This window comes from Aulonocara sp. 'chitande type north' Nkhata Bay, linkage group LG4 (assembly GCF_057382095.1).
Source record: "Aulonocara sp. 'chitande type north' Nkhata Bay isolate Kocher_YH1m ecotype deep benthic linkage group LG4, A_spYH_male_GT1.1, whole genome shotgun sequence".
Taxonomy (NCBI): Eukaryota; Metazoa; Chordata; class Actinopteri; order Cichliformes; family Cichlidae; genus Aulonocara; species Aulonocara sp. 'chitande type north' Nkhata Bay.
In genome coordinates this window covers 5,799,326-5,825,529 of record NC_141347.1, presented here as the reverse complement: position 1 = coordinate 5,825,529, position 26,204 = coordinate 5,799,326, and the positions used below count along the sequence as shown (strand labels likewise).

The window sequence follows — 26,204 nt, the reverse complement described above, 5'->3', positions numbered from 1 at the left end:
TGAATAAATTAGGAGCTAAAGCTGAAAGGACAGTTTATTTGTACCATCTTCACGTGAACACATTCAAGAACATCACAGATGAAGAAACATTAAAAACTTCCACACTACATAAAGCAAGAAAAATAGTTTTTCTTTCAGGTGGTTTCAGAAAAACAGAAACATCAAACATCTCCAAGACTCTCTTTGAAAGAACTAAAATCCTTTGTTCTCATGGTCCAATCATGAGTGAACTCCCCGATGAAGCCTTGTGTGCTAAAACATGTCAGAGTTTCAAAGGTTAAACATGAGTTTCCAAAACGTTTTGCTGGAGAACAATGAACTATTTGACTGAGTTTCAATCATTTACAGACGAGCAAAACCAGGACAGAGAAAAAAGGACAAAACTGACTCAGTAAAACAACAGAAAAGAAGATCCCATGTAGATCTGTATTATGTAGAAGTTCAGCCCAGCAACCAGTTCAGTTCAACACAAGTTTAAATGATTCTATCTGAACTCTGTGGAGCCTGATCTCAAGCTTTTTGAGTCCGACACAGAAACCAGAGGATCTTTCTGTGTCTTCAGATTCACTGTGATCCAGTGATGGGAGTGATTTCAGCCCTGAGTGATCGCGCTGATGTTTGCACAGAGCAGACAATGAGGTGAATGTTTGGGCACATTGGTAACAGTGAAACAGTTTATTAGTAACGTGGGATCGTTTGTGTGCAGAGTATGAACTGAGATTCCTGAAGCTCTTGTCACACTGGTCACAGCTGTAGTTTCCTTCCATGTGCGTACGTTCATGCCTGTTACGACCATGTGAATGTGAGAAGCTTCTCTCACAGTGTCTGCACTTGTGTGGTTTCTCTCCTGTGTGGACTCGTTTGTGTCTTTTAAGTTCACCTTCAGTGGTGAAGGATGACCCACACTGATCACAGAGGTGCTTTTTAACCCCACTGTGAATCAGTTCATGTGTTTTTAATCCACCTGATGTGGGGAAGCTTCTCCCACATTCTTTGCAGTATTTCAGTTTGTCTCCAGTGTGTCTACGTTGATGTACTTTTAGGGTATTTTGCTGACTGAAGATTTTTCCACAGAGGTCACAAAGAAAGTCTTTCCCACCACCACGGTGATGACAGGGTTGAGAACTGGATCCATCTGTGTCGCTCTGCTTCTAAACAAAGACACAAAGACAGTGTAAGTCAGTCCTTCAACATTTGTATCCTGAACGTCGCCTGAAATAAAGAGCATCTCTGCAGACGTCCAACTACATTTGACTGTTTCAGTTAACACACTCAGTTTACTGGGCTGCAATAACTACAATACTACCACCATAATACTACAGTAATACTAAAATCATAACTGAAAGGAAAATCTGAATAATCACTCAGAGCTGCTTTTCCATGCAGTAGAATTGCTAACATGCTAACACAGTTTAATGAGCAGAGTTGTTCCAAACAGTCAGGCTAAAATGACAAGATAACAATATAAATACATACCTCACAGTAACTGCACTTGTAGAGTCTCTTTCTGGTGTGGATCTGTTGGTGTCGTCTCAGGTGACGTGGAGATTTAAAAGTCTTCTCACACAGGTCACATTGATAAGGTCTCTCCTCAGTGTGGGTAAACATGTGTTGTTGTAACTGTGCGTCTGTTGTAAAGTATTTGCCACACTGTTCACAGCAGTACACATCATGTCTGGTGTGAATGCGTAGATGTTCATTTCGGTGCCCTCTTTGGCTGAAAGTTTTTCCACAGATGTCACAGCTGTATGCCTTAATTCCAGAGTGGGTAACTAGATGCTTCTGTAAGCTGCTACTGCGAGTAAAAGCTCTGCCACACTGATCACAGCTGTACGCTTTAACTCCACTGTGGATGAGTTGGTGTCTTTTTAGGGAACGCTTCAAGGAAAAAGACTTTCCACACATGTTACAGCTGAACGGTCTCTCTCCAGTGTGGATGACCTGATGATGTTTTAGTGAAGCCTTCAGAGTAAACTCCATCCCACACTCGTCACAGCTGTATGCCTTAATTCCAGAGTGGGTAACTAGATGACTCTGTAAGTGGCTACTGCGAGTAAAAGCTCTGCCACACTGATCACAGCTGTATGGCTTAATTCCAGAGTGGGTAACTAGATGACTCTGTAAGCTGCTACTGTGAGTAAAAGCTCTGCCACACTGATCACAGCTGTATGCCTTAATTCCAGAGTGGGTAACTAGATGACTCTGTAAGCTGCTACTGTGAGTAAAAGCTCTGCCACACTGATCACAGCTGTATGCCTTAATTCCAGAGTGGGTAACTAGATGCCTCTGTAAGTGGCTACTGCGAGTAAAAGCTCTGCCACACTGATCACAGCTGTATGCCTTAATTCCAGAGTGGGTAACTAGATGCCTCTGTAAGTGGCTACTGCGAGTAAAAGCTCTGCCACACTGATCACAGCTGTATGCCTTAATTCCAGAGTGGGTAACTAGATGCCTCTGTAAGTTGCTACTGTGAGTAAAAGCTCTGCCACACTGATCACAGCTGTACGCTTTAACTCCACTGTGGATGAGTTGGTGTGTTTTTAGGCAACGCATCCAGGAAAAAGACTTTCCACACTGTTCACAGCTGAACGGTCTCTCTCCAGTGTGGATGACCTGATGCTGTTTTAGTGAAGCCTTCAGAGTAAACTCCATCCCACACTCGTCACAGGTGTGTTTTTTCTCTCCCTTTCTTCTGTGAGGTTTGTCGGCCTCCTGAGAGCGCTGACTTCTGGCTCCATGTTGGTCCTGCAGTGACAGAGATACAAACAGAGGCAGTGAGTGAAATGCAGTCGTGGAACAAACTCAGCCTTCAAACTCCATTAACACTAGTTTTAAACCTGGAGGTGGAGCGTGGCACCAAACACCTTAAAGGTCTCTTATCCCCACCTGCTGGTAGTTCTAACACATTACATCCAACCTGCTGTTAAAGATAATTCATGACTGTTCAAACACTAAAATCATGCACACACACACACACACACACACACACACACACATTATTTTATAATTTAGATTATTTTGTTGGTTCCTATTACATATTTCTATAATTTGTATAGATTTATACAGAATTATTCAGTGATAATAAATCCTGTTTGTTTATTCTAAAGGAACCCCGTTAGCTTCCACAACAGATGTTGCTCGTCTTCCGTCAAATACTCACATAAAATATTACACAATAAAGTGGATTCAAGATATCCACATAATTGCACTCTTACATCCACAGTGAGGTTTCACAATTGTTCAAATATAAGCAATCAATAATAATAATATCAATAACATTGAGGCACATTACACAAATTTCAAAAACAAATCATGTCTTACAATATTTACAACAACTAAAAGCTCTGTAAATCGGCTTTTAAGTGCTCATTGAAGTTTTGAATAATTCTCTAATTTTTTAAGGCAACTTATTCCACTTAAAAGTTGCTCTAAATGTAACAGTTTTACAAAACGTTACTTTTAACTCGAGCATTTACTAAATTGCAGCTTGTTGAAAACTGTGTAATATGATGATGTATTTCATCTGGATACTGCAGCTGAGCAGAATAAATGTGGTGTGTTTAACAGAATTGCTTTCTTTAGAACTACAAGTAAGCCATAGAATATTTTAGCCTGTACAGGAAGCCAAGAAAGGTTATTATGCATTTGATCAATATTAGTATAGTATGAACATCTTCACACTAATCTGGACGCCTTATTCTGGACTAACTGAAGTCTGTTAAGATCTGTCTTATTAGCTGCTGACCAAATGATTGAACAATACTCCAGATGAGACATTACTAGTGCATTAATGACATCTTTCATAATGAAGAAGTGATACACAAAGAGCATTTCATAGCCATAGCTATGCCTTGTCGGCAGAGTTATGTGACATTAGTGATGTTTGTACTTTCAGCGTTAACTTGGTTTTAAAGCCTTTAAAATATACGCCGTTCAATAGTCGACCTTAATCTGACAGAGATTGTGATGATTTTGTGGATAATTAAAGTCAGTCATATATCCACAAACACAACAAGCTGAAAGTCAGTGATGCTGCTCGGTTTGCAGTCCTGAACATCACGGCACAAGCAGGATTCACTGCACTGTTAATGTTAGCTGTGTTATATTGCTGCCTCTGTTCGGTGGTGTCGAGCCAAACGGACTTTAACGTGTGTTTGAACGAGCTGACGGTTCACTCGTTAAGCTGAAAGAAAGATGCTTTAATCACAGCAGTCACACATGTGTCCACTGCACCATCTGGAACTCTTCTTGTTTCGTAATAACACAAACACTAAATCCTGCTTCTCTGGTGCTGTTGTGTAGCAGTGTGTATACCTGAGACTGTCACCTGTCTGTCTGTCCTGCACTCTCTCTCTGTTTCTTTCTCTCTGATTGTGGAATAAAAGTATGAACATGTGTTTATAAGTTACACTTGTGTTTGAATCCTGCAGCTTATCACACATTTGATGTCCATGTGTGACGACTGCAAGTGTCCAGAGTGAGGACAGACTGAGGGACCCACTGCTGCACATCATCTGTGAGGCTTTGCAGCCCTGATGATCCACCAGGACAAACTCAGCAGTGTGTGAGGAAGAGGAGGAGGAAGAGCCAGCAGCAGCTGACAGATGGAGAGAATAGACAGACTGTTCCCTGTTTGTGAAGGACTGCTAGGAAAGTTTAACATAACTGTCTGTGCTGAATCAGTCTTATTAGGTAATGTTCAAATAATGTGATCATCCCAGTGTTTCCAGTGTGGGAGAAAGTACTCAGAGTACTCAGGGCCTTCAAGTTACACACTATGAAAGGCAGCAACAAGTTTAATGTTCAGAAACCTAAAGTCTGTATCAGCAGCAGAATGGAGCTAAAATAAATGTTGGTTTCAGTTCTATGAAGCTTTGAGTATTTTGGATCAGTAGCTGCTGTGTTTGTTGCATCATGTTGCTGTAACTGTTTATATGCTTTATATATTCTGAGCTAAGTTGATCTATAGTGTTACATCATATTCTATAAGGATGTTATGTGTTTGTAGACTTTCTGCCCAGTTTGACCCATTTAGCAGACGTCAGCCTGTTTAAGGCTCTGATATCTATTCTGTGTGACTTACAGCAGTTATGACATGGTCTGATTTTCTCACCCAATAAAGGAATATTTCATATATCAGTCGACTCTTCATTCTATCAGACACAGTTATCACAGCTCCTACATTTGCTTTTACACATATATGTAAGCACTGAGCCAAATTTAGTACCAACATATTAAATGAACAATATTTGTCTCTTATATATGACACATCTGTATACACACTGTCACAGATACTTGTCTGTGAGTGAAGTGATTAATATAATAACTATAATATTGGCCATATTATATTTACATTACCACAGTGAGATGACTTTAGTCTCATGAACAACATCAGCTAATTGTTATTTACAGCTAATCTTAAACGACTGTTCAGCACAGAAATGAAGCCCAACAATCATGTTTCACAGTCCTGTGGTCTCAGCCTCAGATACTCATCAAATCACACAGAGCTCATGTAGAAACAAATGAACTAAATATGTTCTCCTTCATTTCTGTCAAACAAAGCTGTATGAAACGTTTCCAGCTGTTAGTATCATGGTTGCTAGGCAACCTGGGCAGCGCGACGGAGGCTAGACGTCCCATTTCACGAGCCTACGAGCCTCGCACTTCGGCCTTAGCGGCCTTTGAGTACGCGGCCCTTGAGGACTTTAAAGCTGCAGAACCTGAATCGGGATACAGCCATGATGATCTCCAGCCTCGTGCTCGCCAACATTCTCACCTGAGTTAAGAAGACGATCACTGAAATGGTCTCAGCAGGTCCTTTGATGACAGCAATGAAATGCAGTGGTAAGGCTTTTTGGGGATTAAGTTCGTTTTCATGGCAAAGAAGGACGATGCAGTTCATCTGATCACTCCTCATAACATTCTGGAGTGCAGGCAAAATGCTATTATAAAAACTTAAGCAGCAACTTCTCCAGGTTCCAATATTTATGCAATTCTCAAACCTTTTGGCCACGACTGTATAACCTCTTCTGAAGTTTAGTGGATATTATACATGGTTATGCTCAGGATGTGTCGGCCAGTTTCCACTGGAAACGCCTTTTGGTTAAACTGTCAGCGAGGAATTTGCATTTGCACTGTTACATTTTTATATAACTTTAATGCACATAAACAACAGCTGCTTGTTTCAGTGAAAATACATTGATGGGTTTTTAATAAAGTTGTGCAGCTGTAAAGTATTTTGTCTGCTGTCAATTCTATCGTCAGCTACATCGTTATGGCAAATGTTCAGATGTATATGGTGATAAATATCTTTGGTCATATGGTCCTGCTCTGTCTGTCACCTTCTGTGTTGAGCTCATTGTTTCCTCTGTAGTGGCTGAGCTGAGTCCAAGTAGCTGAAAATGTTCCTCTGCTGCTCCGTCAGACTCTCCTCCTCCTGCTGATCAGCTGGGACACAAAACAGATCTTTGTTAGGCTCCACACTGCACTGAAGAGTCAAAGTGTCTCATATGTTCATCTGACAAGTAAAAGAACACATTTTTGTTTCCCGAGGTGGGCAACTTGTTGGAAACAAACACAAAAGGTTTGAGCACTGATACCTGCCATTGCTGGCTTTGAAAGATGCAACGCCAGCAATGTGGATTGTCAAGACTCAAACCAATCATCAAGCAAAGACAACAGGGATCATTTGTTTCTCTTTATTTAGCATTCACAGCATTTGTAGTTGCCTTCTGTGCAGGGGAAGTCCACGCACACTGTGTGGTACCGCCATCCGCAGAAGGTGCATTCAACCTCTGTAAGAGAAACGAGGTTGTCTGAGACTGAAATGATATTCACTAAAGAAGTGGGGATTTGTAAAACTTCAAGTGTATGATAAGGTGAAAACAAATACACAACTGCATGTCATGTAGTTGAAGGTTTTTTTTCTTTTGGAAGACCGGAAAACACTGAAAGTTACAAATTAGTCCTTTATTTATCCAGGTAAAAAAAAATCTCATTGAGATTAAAAATCTCATTTCCAAGAGAGACCTGGCGTCATGGCAACACAAGTCACATACCACACAGGTATATAACATTTAAAACAAACACAATATCCCAACATGTGTAACAAATGTATTGTGCTTGAAACAAATTCAGAATAGGTGATAAAGCAGCTGCACATGTGTGTCACGAGTAAATCTGGCTGTATAACAAACAGAAACAAGTGATCCTGCTGTCTTTGCTCAACGGTTGGTTTGAGTCTTGACAATCCACATTGCTGCCATCTTTCAATATGTTTGAATGCACCAGTGTAAGTGCAGCCACTCAGACTCAATGTGTTCATAGAAACAGGTGCAGATGTGTCACGAGTTCATCCAGCAGTAGCTATGGCACTTGGCCACAGGGGGCAGCAGTGGACTGACCTGCATTTGAGACTGCTCCAGCTGCTGTGACAGTCAGTAGATCTGCTACAAATTGCAGATCATATGCAAGTTTTGAAATGACATTATAAATATTCCTAACTTAGCCACGGCAGCCATGTTGATGTATTACCTATATTGGCTGAAAATGTTCATTTGCAGAGAAAAGACACAGGCAGACTGTGCTTACAGGATGTTACATGTTATTATGTGATGTTACTGAAATCATCATGAATAACAGGAGTGGTGATTCCTGTAACTTTGTGTATATAATTTGGCATTTCTTACTGATGCAGGCCAAAAATAAATACATAAACTGAGCACCTGGTGGCTTTGAACTTTTGTTGTCCATCTTCCATTGGTTTGAATTTTGCGCTCCAGTACAAACACAAATCCCCCAACCCGAGGATCAGCACAATTAACCTAACAGACCTACACCTTAGTTCACAGATTCACTTTGTCTAAGGTTGATTTCTGGGATTTCACACAACCCAGGATTCAGATCGTGAATCCATGATGGGCTTGGATTTACAACATTATAAATGAAATGTGCTCTACTTGGAAGCAGCCGGCCCCGCCCCTTTTGACGGGTTGTGTGAGACTTTAAATCATCAAACTGTAAATTATAATTTAAATTGTTATTGATCCTTTACCCCGAGTCCTAAAGTGTAGATTTATTTTCTTACTCTTCTTATATTTATTGTTTGTTTACTTGCACCGCTGTAACTGCAGCCTCGTCGTCTCGTCTCTATCCGGTTGTTCAGTCAGACGTCACGGATGACGTTGCAGGTATTTCCGGGTCTAAGTGCTCCTCAAGAAGGAGATGAAAACGAAGATGAAAATCTACATAACATGGAGGTTTTGGAGAGTTAGTAATGTTAGCCTAGTACCAGTTATATTAGCCTAGTTAACCTGGTACCAGTACACAGAGCAGCGCTGCAAGTGTTTGTTAGAATGTTTAGAATCAGAATCAGAAAGGGTTTTATTGCCAAATGTTGAGCAGGTTTACAACATCAGGAAGGAAGGAACATCATTAGGGTAAGCATTAACTTTCTTTCAATGTAGGTGCATGTTGAGGGTCAGTCAGTCAGGTTCAGCTCCTGTGAGTGCCCGATTGGCAATGATAAGTGCCATCATATGGCGGCATTGTTGATTTGGGTGGAGAAGAATGTGTCTCGCACTGACGTGGAATGTGTGTGGAAGAGGGTAAAATCATGCAAAGCAGAAGAAATTACTGCCAATAGAGTGTCTGTGATGACACCCTCAACAACACAAGGTCAGTTATTTATTTAAAATTTGCCCTTTGAATTAATTATAATAATTATTTTCTTAACTTTTTAAAAAGCATTGTGTTTTATATGCTAAAATTATTATTTATTCAGATTACTAAAAGCTTTTTTTTTTTCAGCTGGAATCGAAAGACCTGTCTCCCAGGAGGACAAGGAATGGGCAGTGGCATCCCTATCGAAATTGCAACGTTTTACTGGGATGGGTTGGATTTTGAGTCCTGAATGCTCTCAGGTACTTTGATATTTACTTTAACATGTGGTATAAATTGTACATGTATGTAAACTCTTGTAAATTACATACAGCAGACTGTTTGCTTCCACTGTCCCCACTTTATTTTTTACATGTATTTTATATACTCTGTACCTGACTTTGTCTATTCTGTGGTCAAAATTTCTTGGTTCCATTAAAACCTTTAAAATCCTTTTGCTTTAAATCTAGGCTAAACCAGCCAAGACATTTGATGAAGTGCTGAGGAACCTGGGATTTCCCCAAGCAGAAGACAAGGCTCGTTATCTCTTGGCATCACTGGCTGTGTCTGACGAAGAGAAGAAACAGATTGAGGAAGCAACAGTTGGGCAAACGAAGAATGCATTGTGGTAAGAAAGTGCTTTGAAATTAATTCTGTTAAGTGTTAAGTAGGAAATTTTAGTTAACTGTGTCTCTTAATTTGTGTTTCTTTATAAAAGGTCAGCATATCGCAAGAAGAGAATCACAGCCAGCAACTTCGGTTTGGTCCTGAGTGCAGTCCAGCGGCGCTCATACCCCCCTTCCTTATTTAAGACTCTGCTTGGACAGTACAACCTGACAGAAGGATCTAAAGTAAGTTGTTAGTAAAAAGGGTCTGTGCATCTAAGAATTCCTTTATGACTAAGTTGTATTTTCATCCCCAAAGGCATGTGATTGGGGGATCCTTCATGAGCCAAAGGCCAAGCAGTTGTACACTGACTGTACTGGTGCAGCTATCAAGGAGAGGGGACTGTTTTTATCTAACAGTGGCCTGCTTGGTGGTTCTCCAGATGGGACTGTCTCTAATGAGTGCATCATTGAGGTGAAATGCCCATGGTCAGCCAGAGCCAAAACTGTATTGGAAGCTGCAGAAAGTAAGGACTTTTTCCTACAGCTGGATGAGGCAAGTGGTTCCCTGGTATTAAAAAAGAATCACAACTACTGGCATCAGATCCAGGGCAACCTCTATCTCACAGGGGCGAAAAGCTGTCACTTTATTGTTTGGACTCCATGTGACTTTTTCATCTTGCATGTGGATAGAGAACAAACTTGGGCTGTTAACATTGAAGCGTTGGAAACGTTCTACCGGGAAGTTTTTTTACCCCATATTTTATCGCAGCTTTGAATTCATATCAGCATGAGTAATTTATCAGTCCAAATGTTTATAGTTAATTTTAAAACTATTTGGAAATTGTACATTTTTTGTCATTGTAACTTTGTAAATATATTCAGATAAATTCTTAAATTATATTAATTTTTGATTTGAAAAAATAAAATGTTTTGGACAAACTGTTCCTGAAAATAAAGAGTAACACATGTATCTGGTATTCTTCATTTTAATTGAAAATGCATAGCAAGAAAACTAGGCAGTAATCAGGAAGCTGGAATGGAATGAAAAATGTAACAAGCCATTGATAAAAACAGAGTAAAACATTATACGAATCACAAATGAGACCATTCTCAATTTGAAACTATGCAACTAAGTTGTTTTTATGTTGTAACATCCTGAGTATACACACAAAACAATCCACTTAGGAGTTATAAATAATAAAAGTAAACTTATTCAACAGTTGTGTTTTCTGGTCCACAAGTAGTTAGAAAATGACACAATGTACTTTTACCTCTGAACTCTCACAGGTATAATTTATTCAATTTCACGGAGAATGGGTGTTTGTAAATTTGTAAGACACACACATGCTTTCAAGATCTTATTAATATTTTTTTTTAACTGATATGGGATGTGATGCAAAATTGAGAAAACTTTCAGTCTTTGAATGGAACGCTCTACATGTATTCTTGCACAGGAAATCTTCCTGTTGTTGTTCACTTCCTCCTGTGTGAATTGTCCGTTGGTGAGGAAGGACGGAATGTTCAGTGAGACCCCTTCTGGTAGGATGTCCCGAATTGTGAAGCCCTTATCTGCAATGACCATGTCACCTGGTTGTAGATGTTGCAGTACTCCACAGTCAGCTGTTATGGCCTTATCTGAGGCACTTCCACCGTACAAGTTGCTTACAAAGGTTATTACACCATTAGGAGCCACACCAATTAGAGCCTTTAGTGTGGTCCGTCCTTTGTACTGGCTGTACAAATGACTTTGTGTGTCAAGTCTCTCTGTGTTACAAACAGAAACTTCCGTGCAGTCAAGCACAATCCTGCAGTTAGGAAATGGTTGGAAGCAATCTGGCAGCGATGTTTGATTCTTGGCTCTCGAGGGAATGTTGTTTTCCAGCATGCCAACATACAAAATGTCATACAGTGCACTAACAATTGTTGTAAAAACATTACTGTGCCTCTGCTGCAGTTAAACCTTATTGAAAGGTCTTCATGACCAAAATTAAGTTTAAGCTTGATCAGGGTTAGAAATAACTGGTCAATTAGGGGCATCATTTGGACAGTCCAATCAGAATGATATTTAAGATCAAATCTGGAAAGAAGCGCTTCTAAAAACAGGACGGAAGCAGCATCGGGCAATCCAGTATAGTACTGGACCCTTTCAGGATTGTCAGATATTTGACTGAATGAGAAAGTCTGCTTCTGCTTCTCTACTTGTTTTTTAAGTTTTTCATTCTCTATTCTTAGCATGTCATTCTGAATCTCTAGCACCAGAAGACTTTGGGAAGAACTTGTGGAACTTGCAGTATCTGTCTGTGTAGCTGCATTGTTGGAATGATGTGGCTCATCTGATATTTCACTCTGATTTTCACCAATAGCCGGGACCTGCTCTTTTTTCTTCTTTTTTCTAACAGGGTTGTGGTCATCTGGGAACTGAAAAGACTTCCCGTCGTTCCATGCAAATCTTGTTGGCCCCGCAGCTTTTCCTTGAGGGAAGTGCCAACTGCAGACTCTTGAGTTGCAGTTTGGGGTGAAGTTTTCACGTCTGTGGAAGTGTTTAAAAAGACAGAGAGAAATTTCAGATCATACGCTAGCCCTCCATTAGTTATGATTAATACAAAAAAAAAAAAAAAATAGAGATAAATAATAGAGAGAAGCTTCTTTCATCCAGATGAGAGAAGCTTCAAGAAACTTAAAGCTTAAAGAAGTCCAGATGCTTTTCTTACACATCGTTGTACTAATTTGCTTTTAAGCTTACCAGAAAGATAAGTACTGGCAACCTTTGCTAGCTATTTGTTGGTTAGGTCTTTATTTTGGTAATTAACTGGCACATAGGCTGGGGATTGTAATGTATTTTCTTACATAGACATCGCTTTTTGGACGTAATTTTTATTCCTCTGAGCATCGAAAGCTAACTAAGGTTCATATATATAGCGAAGTGACCCTTAGCTCTCAATCTTTGCTTGGAGAAATAAAAATGACTTCAAAAATGCAACAACGTCTTTGTATTAAAAAAAACACAATAAAATCCATTGTCTATATAAGTACAATTACTCGTAAAAGCCAGTTTGTCTTTTAGTAGCGGGTTTTAATTGTTCATCACTAGCTATATTAGCTAACTAAAGTAAGAGCCCACTAGCTCTTATCTTACAAATTTATTCATTCACTTACGAGTTGTAACATACCTTATCAACTTCAGCCACTTCCTCTTCTCTCTCTTTTCACAAGGAAACCGGTAAAATGACAGATTAGACTGTTGTTTTGAGCCAGATTGGTTAAAACAACCAGGAACACAGCATTGTGTCATATTGAACACAGGAGCGTTTAGACCCGGAAGTAGGATTCGTCGGATTCGTCGCGTCATCACTGAACAACCGGATATGCTGGACTGTCTGTAGCGGAGATGACAATAAAGTTTACTTTGACTTCAGCAGCGCGCAGGCGCACCGAGGGCTCTCGCGCTCACTTTATAGAATGTAGAAAAAACATGGGTGCAGATTATAAGTCTGTATCATAATATCTGTTTGTTGTTTTTATTTTGTTTTGCGAGTTGGTTATTAGATGCCGCTCCAGCCAGCCAGAGACTCCCCGCCGCCCCGCCCTCTCCTCCCTGTGCCGCCAGCAGCAGGCGCACCTCGCAAACGGAGGGCGCCCTTACTCCCAGCAAATGGCTGATAGAAAACCGATCGGTGCCTACGAATTTCCCAATATGCGCTGGCATGACGTCGGGGAAGCATGGGTACGACCGATTATTTTATTTTTTTCTTGCCAATGCCCGTGATGCCCCCCCCCCCACCACGATGCATTCTATTGGTTTGCACACTTACACACACCCAGCTGTGGTTTCCTGTTTTGCTGGACTCTGGAGAGCCCCGCCTTTAACGCTCTTCTCTCACAGAGAGCAACAGAAAACTTGGAAAAACTCCAGATTGACTGAACTCAGTTCAAAGTTACCTTGACACCTTTAGATGTGAGACGTAGTGATGGTCCGCTTGAAGCTGACGCTCCGGTGCGTGTGTCAGAAAGATCAACGCGCTGCTTCAGAAGCACCGTGTCGAGGCTTGATTCGTTTGGCCGGAGTCACGTGATCAGTGACGTCTGAAGCTTCCTTTAGAACGTACCTTTTTTTAAATCGAACTTTATTGAAACACAATGAGTATACAACATACAAACAGATGAAGTTTACAAAAGAACAGAACATGAACATACAGAACCAGGAGTAAAAAAATTATGATATGAGGAGGCGAAAAAAATCTACATATAAATATTGTTCTGAGAGGCTTTTTGTTGGTTGAGTCTGAAATTGATTGTATGTACAATTCATATCCTTATAAAAAGGCAGAAATATGGTGTTTTATTAATAAACTTACATTTATGGATATAAAATAGCTAAAAGTATTAACAAATTTTTTATAAAAAAACATTTATCATTCTTCCTGGGGAACTTAAAGAAAAAGAATAAAACATTTTCCATCGTAAAGAAAACTCCCTTAAAATATAGACAATAACAAAACTGCTAAATTCTTCCAGAATCTCTGTGTAGAGGAACCAAAAGACATGTGCCACAGTTTCTGGATGATCCCCACAGAAAGTTCAATTAGTATTTATGTCTCTTTTAAATGTTACCATATAGTGACTGGCTGGGTCACATTTATGAAGAATTTTATATGAGATTTCCTTCACCTTGTTCACAACTAGATATTTATGGGATCATCCAGACTGTCTTCCAGGTGATATCTGGAACATGTCGGTTCCAGTAAGATATTCTATATATGGGAGAGACGATATCTTCTTGGAATAAACTACGTATTCTCTTATTGCTGTTACCAAGTTCCTGTGAAAAGCAGATTTTTCCCACTGCTGACTCAGCTGGATCAGGGAGAGTGACTGAGGCAGATATTGAGCTGTCAGTGTTTTTATATAACATTAAAGTCCCTGAGGGTATGGCACCAAGCACCATTGAGAATTCCCTACCACCACTTCCCCTGCCGGTGGCGGACTCCCTCAGGTGTCGGTGCGTTGGTGGTTCTTTGTGTCCGGGGGTGGGCGTCCGGGTACACACCGGCTCACTCCCTGGTGACCGCTTATCGGGGCCTGGAGCCTGGGGCTCGCTCGGGCCACTTCGGAGGTGGGGTGCCCCCGGCCTCTCGGCCTGGGGCTCGGTCACTCAGGCACAGCTGGCTGCCGGCGGAGCTCACGGGCGCGTCACTGCAACTCCCCCTGGCTTCTGCTCCGCGGCTGCTGAGTGAGCCCTCATCTGGGACTCTCCTCAGCTCTTTCTGGGACAGTGGCGCGGCTGCCCCTCTGTTGGTCTTCCTTGGTCTCTTGTGTTCTGGGGGCCTCTGGATGTCTGGAGTTTTGATCTCCTCCATACCTGCTTGATACCATAAAGGACGGGGCTGTGGCCCCCCCACACCCTCTAGCAGATCGTTACATGGAGAAACCTTTGGAATACAAGCATGCTGATCCACACAGGTATGCACACAGGTGTACACACGGGTATTCACAGACGCGGACTACAGCTTTCTTGGCTGCTGCCTCAAAGCACATTGTGCGCTGTCTATCTTGCGTGCTGCACAATATCGTTTATTATTTAGTATCTACTGATATTTACTGCTAGCTAGTTTATTGTGATGGTGCTGTTTTTTTATTATGTTGCTCTTTGTTGTTTGCTTTCTTTTCTGTTTTTTTTCTCCATACAGGTGACCCAGGTGTTTGTTTTTTCTCTCTTCCCCCCCTTCTCACCGTCTCTTCTCCCCTTTGGTTTTCTTTCGCTCCCTCTCTTTCTTTCATTCTTTCTCCCTGTCCTATCCCCCAGTCATGTCTGTCCCGTTTGTAGCAACTGAAAATAAAATAAATTCATAATTATAATAAAGGTCAATCAAATGGACCAATATGGCAAGGCCATGATGATCCACTTGGTAAAATAAATCCGCTTGGCATCTTTCTTGGCCTTAAGACAACAATTCTGATGCTAAAGATCCAAACGGGACACAAAAAAAAAAAAAAAAATCAAGCACATTGTCCTAACCTTAACACCATAATGTTTAACAGTTAATACCCTCAAGTTGAAGGATAACCACCCAACACTAGAAGTACCCACTGATGTTTTCTAGAGACCTTTGAAAGATACACTCTCAGAAAAGATGTGTCTTACCCACTTTTTGTGTTCATGTATTTTAAAACGCACACACACAAATAATTGAGCACATTATTCTCCAATCACGTTGCAATCTGTGTGCACCATTATTCTATTTTTAACTGTCATAAAATGATCATTGGTTTCTTTTGGTGTGAGAGCTGAGGCGAGGAATGAAACGAAAGAAAAAGACAGGAAAGTCAGTCATTCGGTTAAAGACATTCAGCAAAATAATATTCAGGTCACAATTTCTAAAAATGTATTCAGTAGAAAACAGTAACTAGCGCATCCTAATGTGAGACTTTCCCATCCCCTTATTGAAAGATAAAAATGATTTACTGATGTTTTCCTGCTTTATATAGATGTGTGTTAATCTTAGCAGAGTTGTGTTTTTTCTACTGATGATTTTTTTACAGTTAGAACTGCAGTAAATTATTTTAATTTACTCAGTTTTCATGCAACCTTTGGAAGCTTTCCATGCCACATCACCTTGTTTGAGTCTTTCTGTTGGAGCTATTTTATTTTTTTCAAGAGGTGCAGTAGTGAAGGGAGAGGAGTCGGATGCTGGGGGTCTGGGAGGATTTGTGGCTCCCAGAGTGGAGGAAGAGAGGAGGTAGGTCTGTGGGCAGGCTGGGTTCTGGAGCAGGGTAAAGAGCATGGTGGTTTGGGTCCAGAGCATATTGAGTCTCACAGAGGTGGGGAGCAATGTGGAAGGTGCAGGAAGCAGGGCCAGTTGAGAGTGGGAAAGTGAAAAAAAGAGAAACAGGAGAGTTCTTCTGGTGGTTGAGCAGGTGGATCATAAATTCATGAAGGTAGGTATAACAGTTTGCCAGAAAATCACGGCCACAACCGGTCCTTAAATATGGAGGTCTCTAATGAATTATTACTTCCAGATGCAGGGAACAGAAAGCCCAGGAAGGTAGCTCCACCGGAAGGAACCACCCAAAGCTTCCTGGAGAGAAAATGGTACAAACCCCCCAGCCTGCCCTCAATGCTGACATAATAGGTTATATTGTGGTTCTAAACTGATGTGGTGTGAATGTGAGCATGAATGGTTAAACCTGCAACTGCTAAGATTGTATGGTGCTTCTCACCCTGTGATAGCTGGGATAGACTCCAGCAACCATATGTGGGTTAAGTCCCAGTTGGACATGTCTACTATGGCTGATAAAAAAAGAGAAATTACGATGACTGTTTAAAACGTATACATTGAGAAATAAAAGCATTTCTGATCGTTAAAAAAAAAAAAAAAAAAAAGAGAATTCCCCAACACTGTTTGACAAGTTTGACGAGCATCTTGACTTTTGGTCTTTGGATATTAACAGTCCTGGGTGTGTGACTTCTTGTTTAACAGAAATGTTACAGAGAGCATTTGCAGTGCAGCCTTTAATTGCTAGTAATTCACATGTTTTTAAGATTTAGACATAAAGCAGATGCCTCAGAGAAATCACTAATAACACTAAGGGCTGGACGGATTGTTCTTAGAAAGGTGTCTGTTTCTCATAAAGCCTGATTGTGTCTCATCCATAATTGTGTCCAAGAACTCTTTCATTCTGTTAGCAAGTACTAAAGCCATAATCTCATAGTCATCATTGAGCAGACAGATGGGTCTCCAATTATCAATAAGAAGTAAGTCTTTGTTTGGCTTTGGAATAAGTGTTATGAGACCCTGAGTAAGAGTAGGAGGGAGGCTGTTATTCTCTACACTTCCTATGAAAAGCTGCAGTAAGAACGGAGCCAGGAGATTAGAAAATGATTCATAAAACTCTGCAGTTAAACCATCTGTGCCGGGAGATTTGTTGGCCTTAAGTGCAGAAATAGGATTACAAACGTCCTCCACAGTCAGAGGGCTGTCACAGTGACTTCTATCTTCCACAACAATAGTTTTTAGGTTTTTAATATTATTGAGAAACAGCGTTGAGACATATATATATATATTCTACTTTTCTAAATGATTGACTATTTCAATGGAGAACCTAAATGACACGGACTCGTGTTTGTTATTACATATCTCTATTTTGAATGTGACAAGTCTATCATTGCCTGTTATTCATAGGTATTAACAGAGTTTTTGGCCTTTTTTCCTCTATAAAAGCTAATTGACTCTTTACAGTGGCCTGCTATGGTTAATAATAACATGTTCAGTCATGAGTGAAATCAAAGCTTTTCTTCACTTTAGCATTTAACATTCCCAACAATATAATGTGATACCTTAATTAAAACACAGCTAATAAAACACAATTTTCTTAATGCAAACATCAGTGACTCAACATTAGCAACCAAAGGGTTCAGTCTGCAGCTCACACTCATGTGAAGCTACAGCCTCCCCCTTTAGTCTCTGTCATCCTTCTGCTCCTGCAAACACAAAACAAAGCAAGACAAAACCTCCACCCTTCTTCTACAGGCTGGGTGAATTGTTGTGGACATTCACTAATCCTAAAGTCGGCACCGTTTTTGTCTCAGTATCAAGTCTAGATCCTGGTTACCATAAAAATTGAAGGGGTCTACAACAACTACCATCCTCCTATCTTTATCCTGGTTGCAGCAGGGCCGGGAAATAACCCTGAAGTGATAGGTTACCAGGCAGGGTACACCCCGGACAGCTCACCAGTCTATCAGATAGAAACACACAGCCGTTTACATTCATGGATAATTTAGAATCATCAGTTAACCTAGCTCTAATAACTGCCTGACTTTTCCTCTCACACTGGAAACCAGAATACCCAGAGAGAAACCACTGCAAACTAGCCAGACTGTGGCCTTGAGCCCAGGAGCTTCTTACTGTGGAGCAACAGCACTAACCAGCATGCCAACAATGGAGGAAATACAGGAAAGCTATGATTTCCTGTATTTGATGCAATGAAGTTGAATTTCGTACAGATCTTTAAAGCCTGAGGCAATCGTGTTAAACACACGCGAGATGCTCACGTAAATCCAAGAGCTGCCCTTTTTTGTTCCTTTTTTTTCTCAGTGTGTTCCTCCTTCAGTTTGTCAATATAAAATTGTACTTAGCAGTCAGTATAAGCTTTGAGTGATATAAGTTTGCATGTGACAGAATACTGCATGATGACCTTTTGATGACTTAGATTTGATAAATTCTTCCTCACAGCGATAAAAGCTGAACCAGCTGTGATTATTTCACTCCTGCCAGGAAGAGGAGAGCTGGACACTTTATCTGCACTAACAAGAAGAGAACCACACACACACTCCCTACACACTAACATCCCTCTGCCTATGAATAGATGTATTCACTGTTGTATTACGTTTGTATATAAATAAAGACAAGTGCAAGAACAGAGCGCACATCACAGGCCCCACTCTGGTGGGAGCATCTGTGATCATGCCCTTGCAAGTAAAAGCTGCAGCGTCTGTGTGTTTCTACCTTTAGATTCTCAGCTGAAGAAGTGTCTTTAGAATAAATCTCTTGAGGAGTAAACATGACTTGGGATCTGATGATTTTTTTAGATATCTACAGATCAGAAATTATTTTAATCACAACTTAATTTGTAGAAACATTCTTATTACTAACCAAATCTGAAGTGCAAAGTAAAATTATTTCTAAATTATATAACAGCATCCGGCGGTGTAAAAACGACAGCACTCTGTATATTAAAGCGAAGTGGGAAAAGGAGGGTAATTTGACAATTACAGAGAAGTGTTGGGCTCACGCATGCAAGATACAGTGGGCTACCACTGGGTCTAATGTTTGGCATGAATTTAGCTGGAAAAGCATCATGAGATTTTTCATTACCCCTGCTCAACAAAGATATCGAGGACTTGGTGATAAATGTTGGAGATGTGGGGGAGACGGAGCTAACCATTTCCACATCTTTTGGGACTGTAAAGATATTCGCCAGTATTGCTCTCTAATCCATGATCATTTACAAAATGTTTTTTCATTTGTTTTTCCTTCAACTTTTGAGACCATGTTTTTGTGCAATGCACCAGTGGATAAACTGGATTCCAACGACAGACGACTCCTGTACATCCTTCTGGCCGTAAGTAAAAAGCCTCTTACGAGAAGATGGCTTAAGCCTGAACCACCAACGATAGAAGACTGGATCCATTCTGTACAAGAGATCTATAGGATGGAAAAAGTGTCATTTTCTCTTAAACTTCCAGGGAATATGGTCTAAATGGACAGACTATGTTAAGCATATGAGGTGTGATTTTGTGTACGATGTTACAACCCTGAGTACTACGTAAACCTGGCTGCCCTGCTGCCTCCTAACCCTAGTTTTTTTGTTTGTTTGTTTGTTTGTTTGTTTGTTTGCTGTTGTTTTTTTTGGGGGGGGGGGGGGTTGTTTTTGTTTTTTTCTTCTTTTCTTTTCTCTTCTCTTTCTGTTTCTACCTGTGGCTCCCTATGTGTGTTTTGTTAGAGTCTTCCCAGTTTAGGTTTTGTAGAGTTTTGTGTTCAGCAATAAAAGCTGCCATTTTGAGTTCAGTCTTGTCTCCAGTGAGTTTGCGTTTGGGTCAAATTCCTGCCTGCACACAGCCGATCATGACATTATTGACCAAAGATAAGCTCACATGTCACCTCATGACACAGACACTTATTTCCACAGCATGCACGAGGACTGACAATAAGTGTCTATAAAGCCACTTCTATCTGCCACACCTGTGCTTCTGTCATGGTTGCTCTCCTCTCACTCTGTCATTTATCCACAGTCTGCCTCCCTCTGCTCCGTCAGCTGACGTCCTCTCTACACCACCTGCTGTGTTTTATCCTGCAAAAACACATTTAAGAAGCGTTGCACCGAGTAACGGGAGGAACTGCTATAAAATCCATTTAAAGGAGGTGGTGCTGAGTGCTGTGACTGGGGTCCCACCACTGACATCACGGGTGGAGGACATGTTGGAAAACTGCTACAAAGTGCTGTGCAGCCAGCAGAGCTTACAGTCTGTCCTGTGTGTCATACAGGCTCTCACACTTAGTGTTTCTGTGACACATTGAAGAGAAGTTTGTGTTGTTCACAGTTGTGCTTGTACTGAGTGACAGCTGACATGACCTAACAGGAATAATGTGTCTGTGCTGAATGAGAAGTAACACACAATGAAGTCTTGATGCATCTCAATCATCCAGGAAAGTGAGTCTGTTGCTTCTGTTCATCTGGACGCAGCGTTTTGTGGGAGAAACGTGTCGTCATCATCAGGTGACGTCTTCAGTCTCAGCTGCAGGTTTCAGTCTTACAAACAGGACATTTGCATAAAGACTGAAAGCAGCTGCAGGAACGATGGGCTGGGAGCTCCGTTCCTTCATCTTAATTATGCAGATTCTCAGGACCATTGATCAACAACCACTGATCCATGTCCATGAGTCCCATTCACAGAGATGTGGGAATGGCTGCAGTCACAGCATGTAAGATGGAAATAAATTAGAAGTGTTTAGCTGAAGTGGATTTGATTTATGTTAGTTCTTTTTTAACTTGTAGTTCTACATTGGAAGATTATTGTGATATTGAAATATAAAAATAAATTTATATTCTATTATTTTCTCAAAATAAGCGTCACACTCGTGGAAGCCGGTGTAGCCGCCGAAACGCCTGCATTTATGGAGACTTTCAGCCCCAGGTAGGCCAGTTATGGATCTTCGGATCCACATTATGTCAGCAGCTCCACCGTGAACTATGTTAAAGACAAACACGCTCACGCCTCACAGACGACAGCTTACAGTCCTGTAGAGATAAAGTGACTTCGTACAGCCCCGACCTGCAGACGCTGTGCGCAGAGGTTCAGGAGCAGAAGTCCCGTTGTAAACATATCACGGCAGACCCGACGATGTTTCCATGAACACGCTTTCAGCATCTCTTTATTGACCACTCAGCCTGTGAGTGGGTCCTGTCTTCTCCACGTCCACACCACCTTCATGAATGCGCGGGCACCCCCCTCCAGACCTGATCCCTCCGTCCGTGCACATACCACTCACACCCGTCTCCTCATAATGGGGCGAGTTTTATAAAGTGATATTTCAGTGTGAATTTATACAATGACTTCATCTTTGATCCTGACACTGTGGGGCCCCCTTATACACAGACGCGTTTTAGACACTAGTCTGTAAAGGTGTATGTTAGACAAATTGTGTTGCCTTTGATGTACATTGTCATATTGTCTCAGTAACGGGACATTGGCAGATATTTTAGACAACCCCCCCCCTTCACTAAGGTGTCGGTTATATTCTCCTCACAAATGTAATAATAACTTCTAAGCTCTCCTGACAGGATAATAACACAAACAGACACACATTGTCATGGGTAGTGAGGCAGACTCAGCGCAGACCAGAAACTCCTTCAAACAAGAGTGAATTTATTTACAGTGCTCTCCACAGTGAAACATGTGTACAACGGTGTTTGGGAAAAGGGGCCGGGATTCCAGGGTCCGGGTGTGAAAGGGGCCGGAGTCCAGGAAGAGAAGGTTTTCACACGGATTTCACAAACAGCTCCTCTTCTCTCCACCAGCACTCTGGCTCACGCTCAGTCACAGTGCACAGGGAACGGGTCCAGGGGGAATGCTGACGGCTCAACGATCCAGCGACGAGTTGAGCAGGTCCGCCATCTTAAGTAGTGCTCTAATTCGTGATCGGTGGCAGGGGTGCTGATCATCCCCAGGTGCGTGGGCCAGGGGCGGGAGCCCACACTGAGCTCCGCCCCGGCAGGAGAAAGAGAGAGCAGAGGCGAGAGAGGGAGAATGAACAAAACTAAGTGTCTGACTGGCGTCAGCTGGCGAGGTGCGGGGACCATGACACACATGGAGCTGACTGTGAGTCCACAGGAGGCCTCCGTCCCCTCACTGTCTCTGCTGTGGTGAACATCTGGAGTCCTTTAACTGCTCGTCTCACAGGAGACTCAGTGAGGACGCCTCTGGTCTGCTCACTTTATCTCCACCATCTCCACCCACATCACTGACACTCAGCCCCACCCTGTCTCTATCTGTGACCTTTCACCCACTTTAACTAAGGTGGTGATCTACTGTGATAAGTTTCATCAGAAGCTTCATGGTAGAATCAAACTCTGTTGGTTCGTTTGCACGATAATGTTAATCACACACACACACGCATGTACGCACGCACGCGCACACACACACACAACAATTCTCACACTGGGGTTTTTGCAAATGATATCAGTGACCACAACCAAGACCACAAACAGCTTTTAAAGGAGATTTGAAGCTTTTCTGGCAGCAAGCTTCATGATTTATGGGACTATAACTGGAACAGAATCTACCTGATCACCAATGGTGACACTCCAGATCAAACCCTGATAACTCATAACCTACATGGTAATTTCAAGTGTGGGGGATGCATTAATTGTCAATACACCAAAAATGTCAAATCATTCAAAGACCCTATAGGTGACAAAGCCATTGCCACAAAGGGCTTTATCACATGCAGAACTAAAAATGTAATCTACATGATACAGTGCCCATGCAATAAGATATATATAGGAGAAACATCCCGCCCTCTTAAAGATTGAATTAATGAACACAGAAGTTCGATCAAGAGGAATGATTCAACCAGCCCTGTTGCAAGACACTTCAACGATAAACATCCAAATTCACCATTATTTTTCCGGCATTGAAGCCATTAAACTAAACCAAAGAGGTGGCAACATAAATTTTATCCGGAAAAAAAGAGAAGCATCTTGGATATTCCGTTTTAAGAGTCTGCACCCCAGAGGTATGAATGAGCATTTTTCGATCAATGAGGTTTTATGAACTACATCTTTTTTAAAAAGAATTATTTTAATTTTTTTATCCTAATTTTATCAGTTAAATTACTCTCACATGAGTAATGTTTATTCAAGTAATCTTGTTAGTTCAGCCAAAGAAGGAGTAGCGTGCTAGACATCTCATCTTAAGTCTACATTTTAAGTCTAATCTTTAGAGACTTTACAATTTAGAGACATAAATAAGGTTCTTTTAACAAATGTGTTCCCATGTGATGATGTAATCGTGTTTTCTAATTCTAACGTGCTTTTACCATTAAAGACTGCCCCCCTGTTTTTGTTTTGTTTGTTTAAAATCTGTGTGTATATTTATAGCATCCTTCTTATGCATTTCATGCACGTGTTATTTTCAGACATATGGGGGTTATGTCCCCCCCTCCTCATCATTAATGATCTAGCCCAGTATTTACTTGGGCGGGACTTAACCAATTAACCAATACCTACCTATTATATGTCAGCTGACCTATCTATGAAGTTTTGACTGGTTAATTTGAATTTTTTTCTGTTTCCTGTCTTGTATTTAAGCAATTCTTTACAATGTTTTACTATGACCGTGATGAAGGCCACAAGCCGAAACGCGGTGGTCAATTATTAAAGTTGTTCTTCTTCCCTCAAGTGTTGCTGGAGTTCCTGCTTTTTTTATATACAAGTTATATGCCAGACAAAGGAGGAGGTGATCAGTGCAATATAAGGTGCAATGTGATGGGTGGTGGTGCACAGTGAGTGTCCAGGGTGCGAGGGGTCCTTGAGGATGACATTGCCAGTATATAAATGTCTCTGAGGGAGGTTAGTGTCGGGCCCAGGGCCGCTCTGCTGCCCTCACCACCCGCTGCAGTTTCCTCTTGTCCTCCACAGCAGCTGAACCACAGTGTGCAGCAGAAGGAGCTCCATGGTAGAAGTTCATTAGCAGTTTGTGATTAGCATTCTTGGACATACGTAGATCTTGTGGAGATACAGAAATTATTTTTACTGCAATAATATAACCTGCATTATTAACATTGCCTTAATAATATTACTTACAGGATTGATATTGTATCAAAGATGTTTGCCATCATATTAACCTTTTTCATTACAGGTGTAGCTATGATCATTTTATACACATTGCATATTTGTGCTCATTCAGAGTTGATGTTCAGTCTATTAAAGGTCTCAAGCTTTGTGAAGCGCTATGTCTTCACAATCCATTGTGTGGGTGACCTGGAACATAGAAGGCCGCGTACACGCTTGCAAACACATATAATCTAGAAACTTGCCAGGCCAAAGGTCTGGAATTCATTTAGCTTCTAACTGCATGTTAGTCTACTTGGTAACAGATGACAGGAGAGCAGTTAAGAAAGGGATCAGTCTTCAGGGACCATGTAGGCTTGAAATGTATTACCATGTATGGCAGGTGTTATCAAAAACTGAACTTTTGTATCTCTTTTTACACATTTAAGATGTACCATTGACTGTAATCGATGTATTTTAATCTGTAATTGACGCACGAGGGGGCGTAAAACCCTGATGCTATGAAATCATCATCTTGTGTATTCTTAGGGGGAGGCGTTTTGCTGATGTGATGCTGTATACTTCTTCTCCTGCGTGTGTTTTAATAAACTCATTGTCTGATTGCACTCTCCTGAGCCTCTGCTGGTGTGTTCTGTTGCTCAACATTTTTCGAACTCGAAACAATCTCAAATTAAAAACCAATGATTGATGCAAAACTCATTTGTTACTTTGGGTTTGCTAGTTTCAGTTTATTTAATATGAACTTTTAGTTATGTCATTTCTTCTTCAAGTAATGATTCAAGACAAAGAGAAGGTAATAAGGCAAAGACGTGGTATTGGCCACTAGTGAAGTGTGTGACTGTCAGGCTGCCAAACAAACCTCTTCTCCAGCACGTCACACTTGTGGAGCTTCCTGGAAACTGTGACTGTAACAAGAGCAGAGATCAGATGTGGAAAGGGCTCATTCAAGTTTAATTCAAATGTATCTGCACCTTTAACTTTATCTGCACCAAGTCTGATCTGTGTGATCATTCACATGATCTGAAAGCAACTTAAAATTCAAACATACATCTTGGGAAAGAAACACTGACTCCACATTCACAGGAGACTGAAGACACAAAAATAAAAGAAATGAATCAGCCAGTTGACCAGTGTGCTTATTTTAGGAACTGTTTAATATTAGATTTTTCATAAACTCTGAGACATTGTAAGTACATTTGTAAATACACCCTCTAGTGTAAAATTTGTGTTGATGAAGATGAAACAAGGGTTGACATTTCAGCAAACAATGATCCCAAACACAGCCAGCTGGTTTCAGAGAGAGAAACTAAAGCTGATAGAACGGCCATTGACCTGAATCCTCACAGTTTATAGAAGGGGCCCTGTTGATGTGGAGAAACGTCTGAGCACATGTAATGTGCAAGTTAAGAGCATTTGAGCATCTCATGGTGGTTACCTCAGAGACTATCTGTCACTTTGTGTAGAGCCACGCCCACAGCGCACAGAATACATGTGTTCGACTAATTTGTCCACCAGGAGGCATCTTGATGCTGTCATCATACACAAAGGCTTTTGTACAAAGTGTTAAACAAACTGCAGCAAGTGTGTTCAAGACTTTTTCCCTGTCTTATTTCTCTTTATTACACATAATCTATGGAAACGTGTGGTTTGATTACTTTGCATGTGTGGATTTGATGGGTTGTTGCCACATCTGGTGAGATTTTCATGTCAACAGAACCTTCTGAAATATATTTCTTTAGAAAATTGGTGACATTGGTGACATTCGTCCAATACCCGCTCTAGAAGAAGCCCTACAGTACAGAGATTCTAAAGACTGCGAGGTGGCATCAGCAGGTATTGAGGTAAGGACAGGAAGAAAGTGGAAGGCTGAGAAGGCAGTTGAGGTGGCGGAGTCACACCTAAGGCAGAAAACACTGGTGAGGGTCTTAGCAACAGGGGGAGCAGGCTTGGGGTACTTCCCAAAGGCCCAGGTCAGCAGGGCACAGGGAAAGGAGAGACACCAGCTACTCCAGGAAGAGGTCCGAGCAGGTGTGGAGGAGGGGCGAGTAAGTCGAGCTGTAGGCCTTAAGCGGCAGAGAGCAT

General features: G+C 41.2%; 3 protein-coding genes across 3 annotated transcripts; 1 reads left to right on the top strand and 2 right to left on the bottom strand.

Moving 5' to 3' along the window:
• On the bottom strand, positions 1-13,346 carry LOC147331840 (uncharacterized). The gene is made up of 4 exons (XM_086288131.1): positions 13,209-13,346; positions 6,345-6,450; positions 1,477-2,745; positions 1-1,151 (listed from the first exon to the last, which is right to left on the bottom strand). The coding sequence occupies exons 2-4, from the start codon at positions 6,360-6,362 to the stop codon at positions 459-461; spliced, it is 1,980 nt and encodes a 659-aa protein (XP_086144257.1). The 5' UTR covers positions 6,363-6,450; positions 13,209-13,346; the 3' UTR covers positions 1-458.
• LOC147331842 (uncharacterized) lies at positions 8,487-10,069 on the top strand. Its single transcript, XM_086288133.1, has 5 exons — positions 8,487-8,679; positions 8,812-8,924; positions 9,132-9,289; positions 9,380-9,512; positions 9,586-10,069. Exons 1-5 carry the CDS (start codon positions 8,541-8,543, stop codon positions 10,042-10,044), a joined length of 1,002 nt encoding a protein of 333 aa, XP_086144259.1. The 5' UTR covers positions 8,487-8,540; the 3' UTR covers positions 10,045-10,069.
• LOC147331841 (uncharacterized) lies at positions 10,842-12,819 on the bottom strand. The gene is made up of 2 exons (XM_086288132.1): positions 12,440-12,819; positions 10,842-11,799 (listed from the first exon to the last, which is right to left on the bottom strand). The coding sequence occupies exons 1-2, from the start codon at positions 12,616-12,618 to the stop codon at positions 10,977-10,979; spliced, it is 1,002 nt and encodes a 333-aa protein (XP_086144258.1). The 5' UTR covers positions 12,619-12,819; the 3' UTR covers positions 10,842-10,976.
• Positions 13,347-26,204: the final 12,858 nt, after the last annotated feature.

What these genes read in the sequence shown, in the direction of transcription:
- LOC147331840 (XM_086288131.1), bottom strand. An exon ending in ACAAGTGCAGTTACTGTGAG is followed by an intron (nt 1,152 to 1,476) that starts GTATGTATTTAT and finishes GTCTTTGTTTAG; the next exon opens with AAGCAGAGCGACACAGATGG.
- LOC147331842 (XM_086288133.1), top strand. Translation starts at nt 8,541, where the DNA reads ATGGCGGCATTGTTGATTTGGGTGGAGAAGAATGTGTCTCGCACTGAC. An exon ending in GACACCCTCAACAACACAAG is followed by an intron (nt 8,680 to 8,811) that starts GTCAGTTATTTA and finishes TTTTTTTTTCAG; the next exon opens with CTGGAATCGAAAGACCTGTC. An exon ending in CAAACGAAGAATGCATTGTG is followed by an intron (nt 9,290 to 9,379) that starts GTAAGAAAGTGC and finishes TCTTTATAAAAG; the next exon opens with GTCAGCATATCGCAAGAAGA.
- LOC147331841 (XM_086288132.1), bottom strand. Translation starts at nt 12,618, where the DNA reads ATGACGCGACGAATCCGACGAATCCTACTTCCGGGTCTAAACGCTCCT. An exon ending in AAGTGGCTGAAGTTGATAAG is followed by an intron (nt 11,800 to 12,439) that starts GTATGTTACAAC and finishes ACACTTCCACAG; the next exon opens with ACGTGAAAACTTCACCCCAA.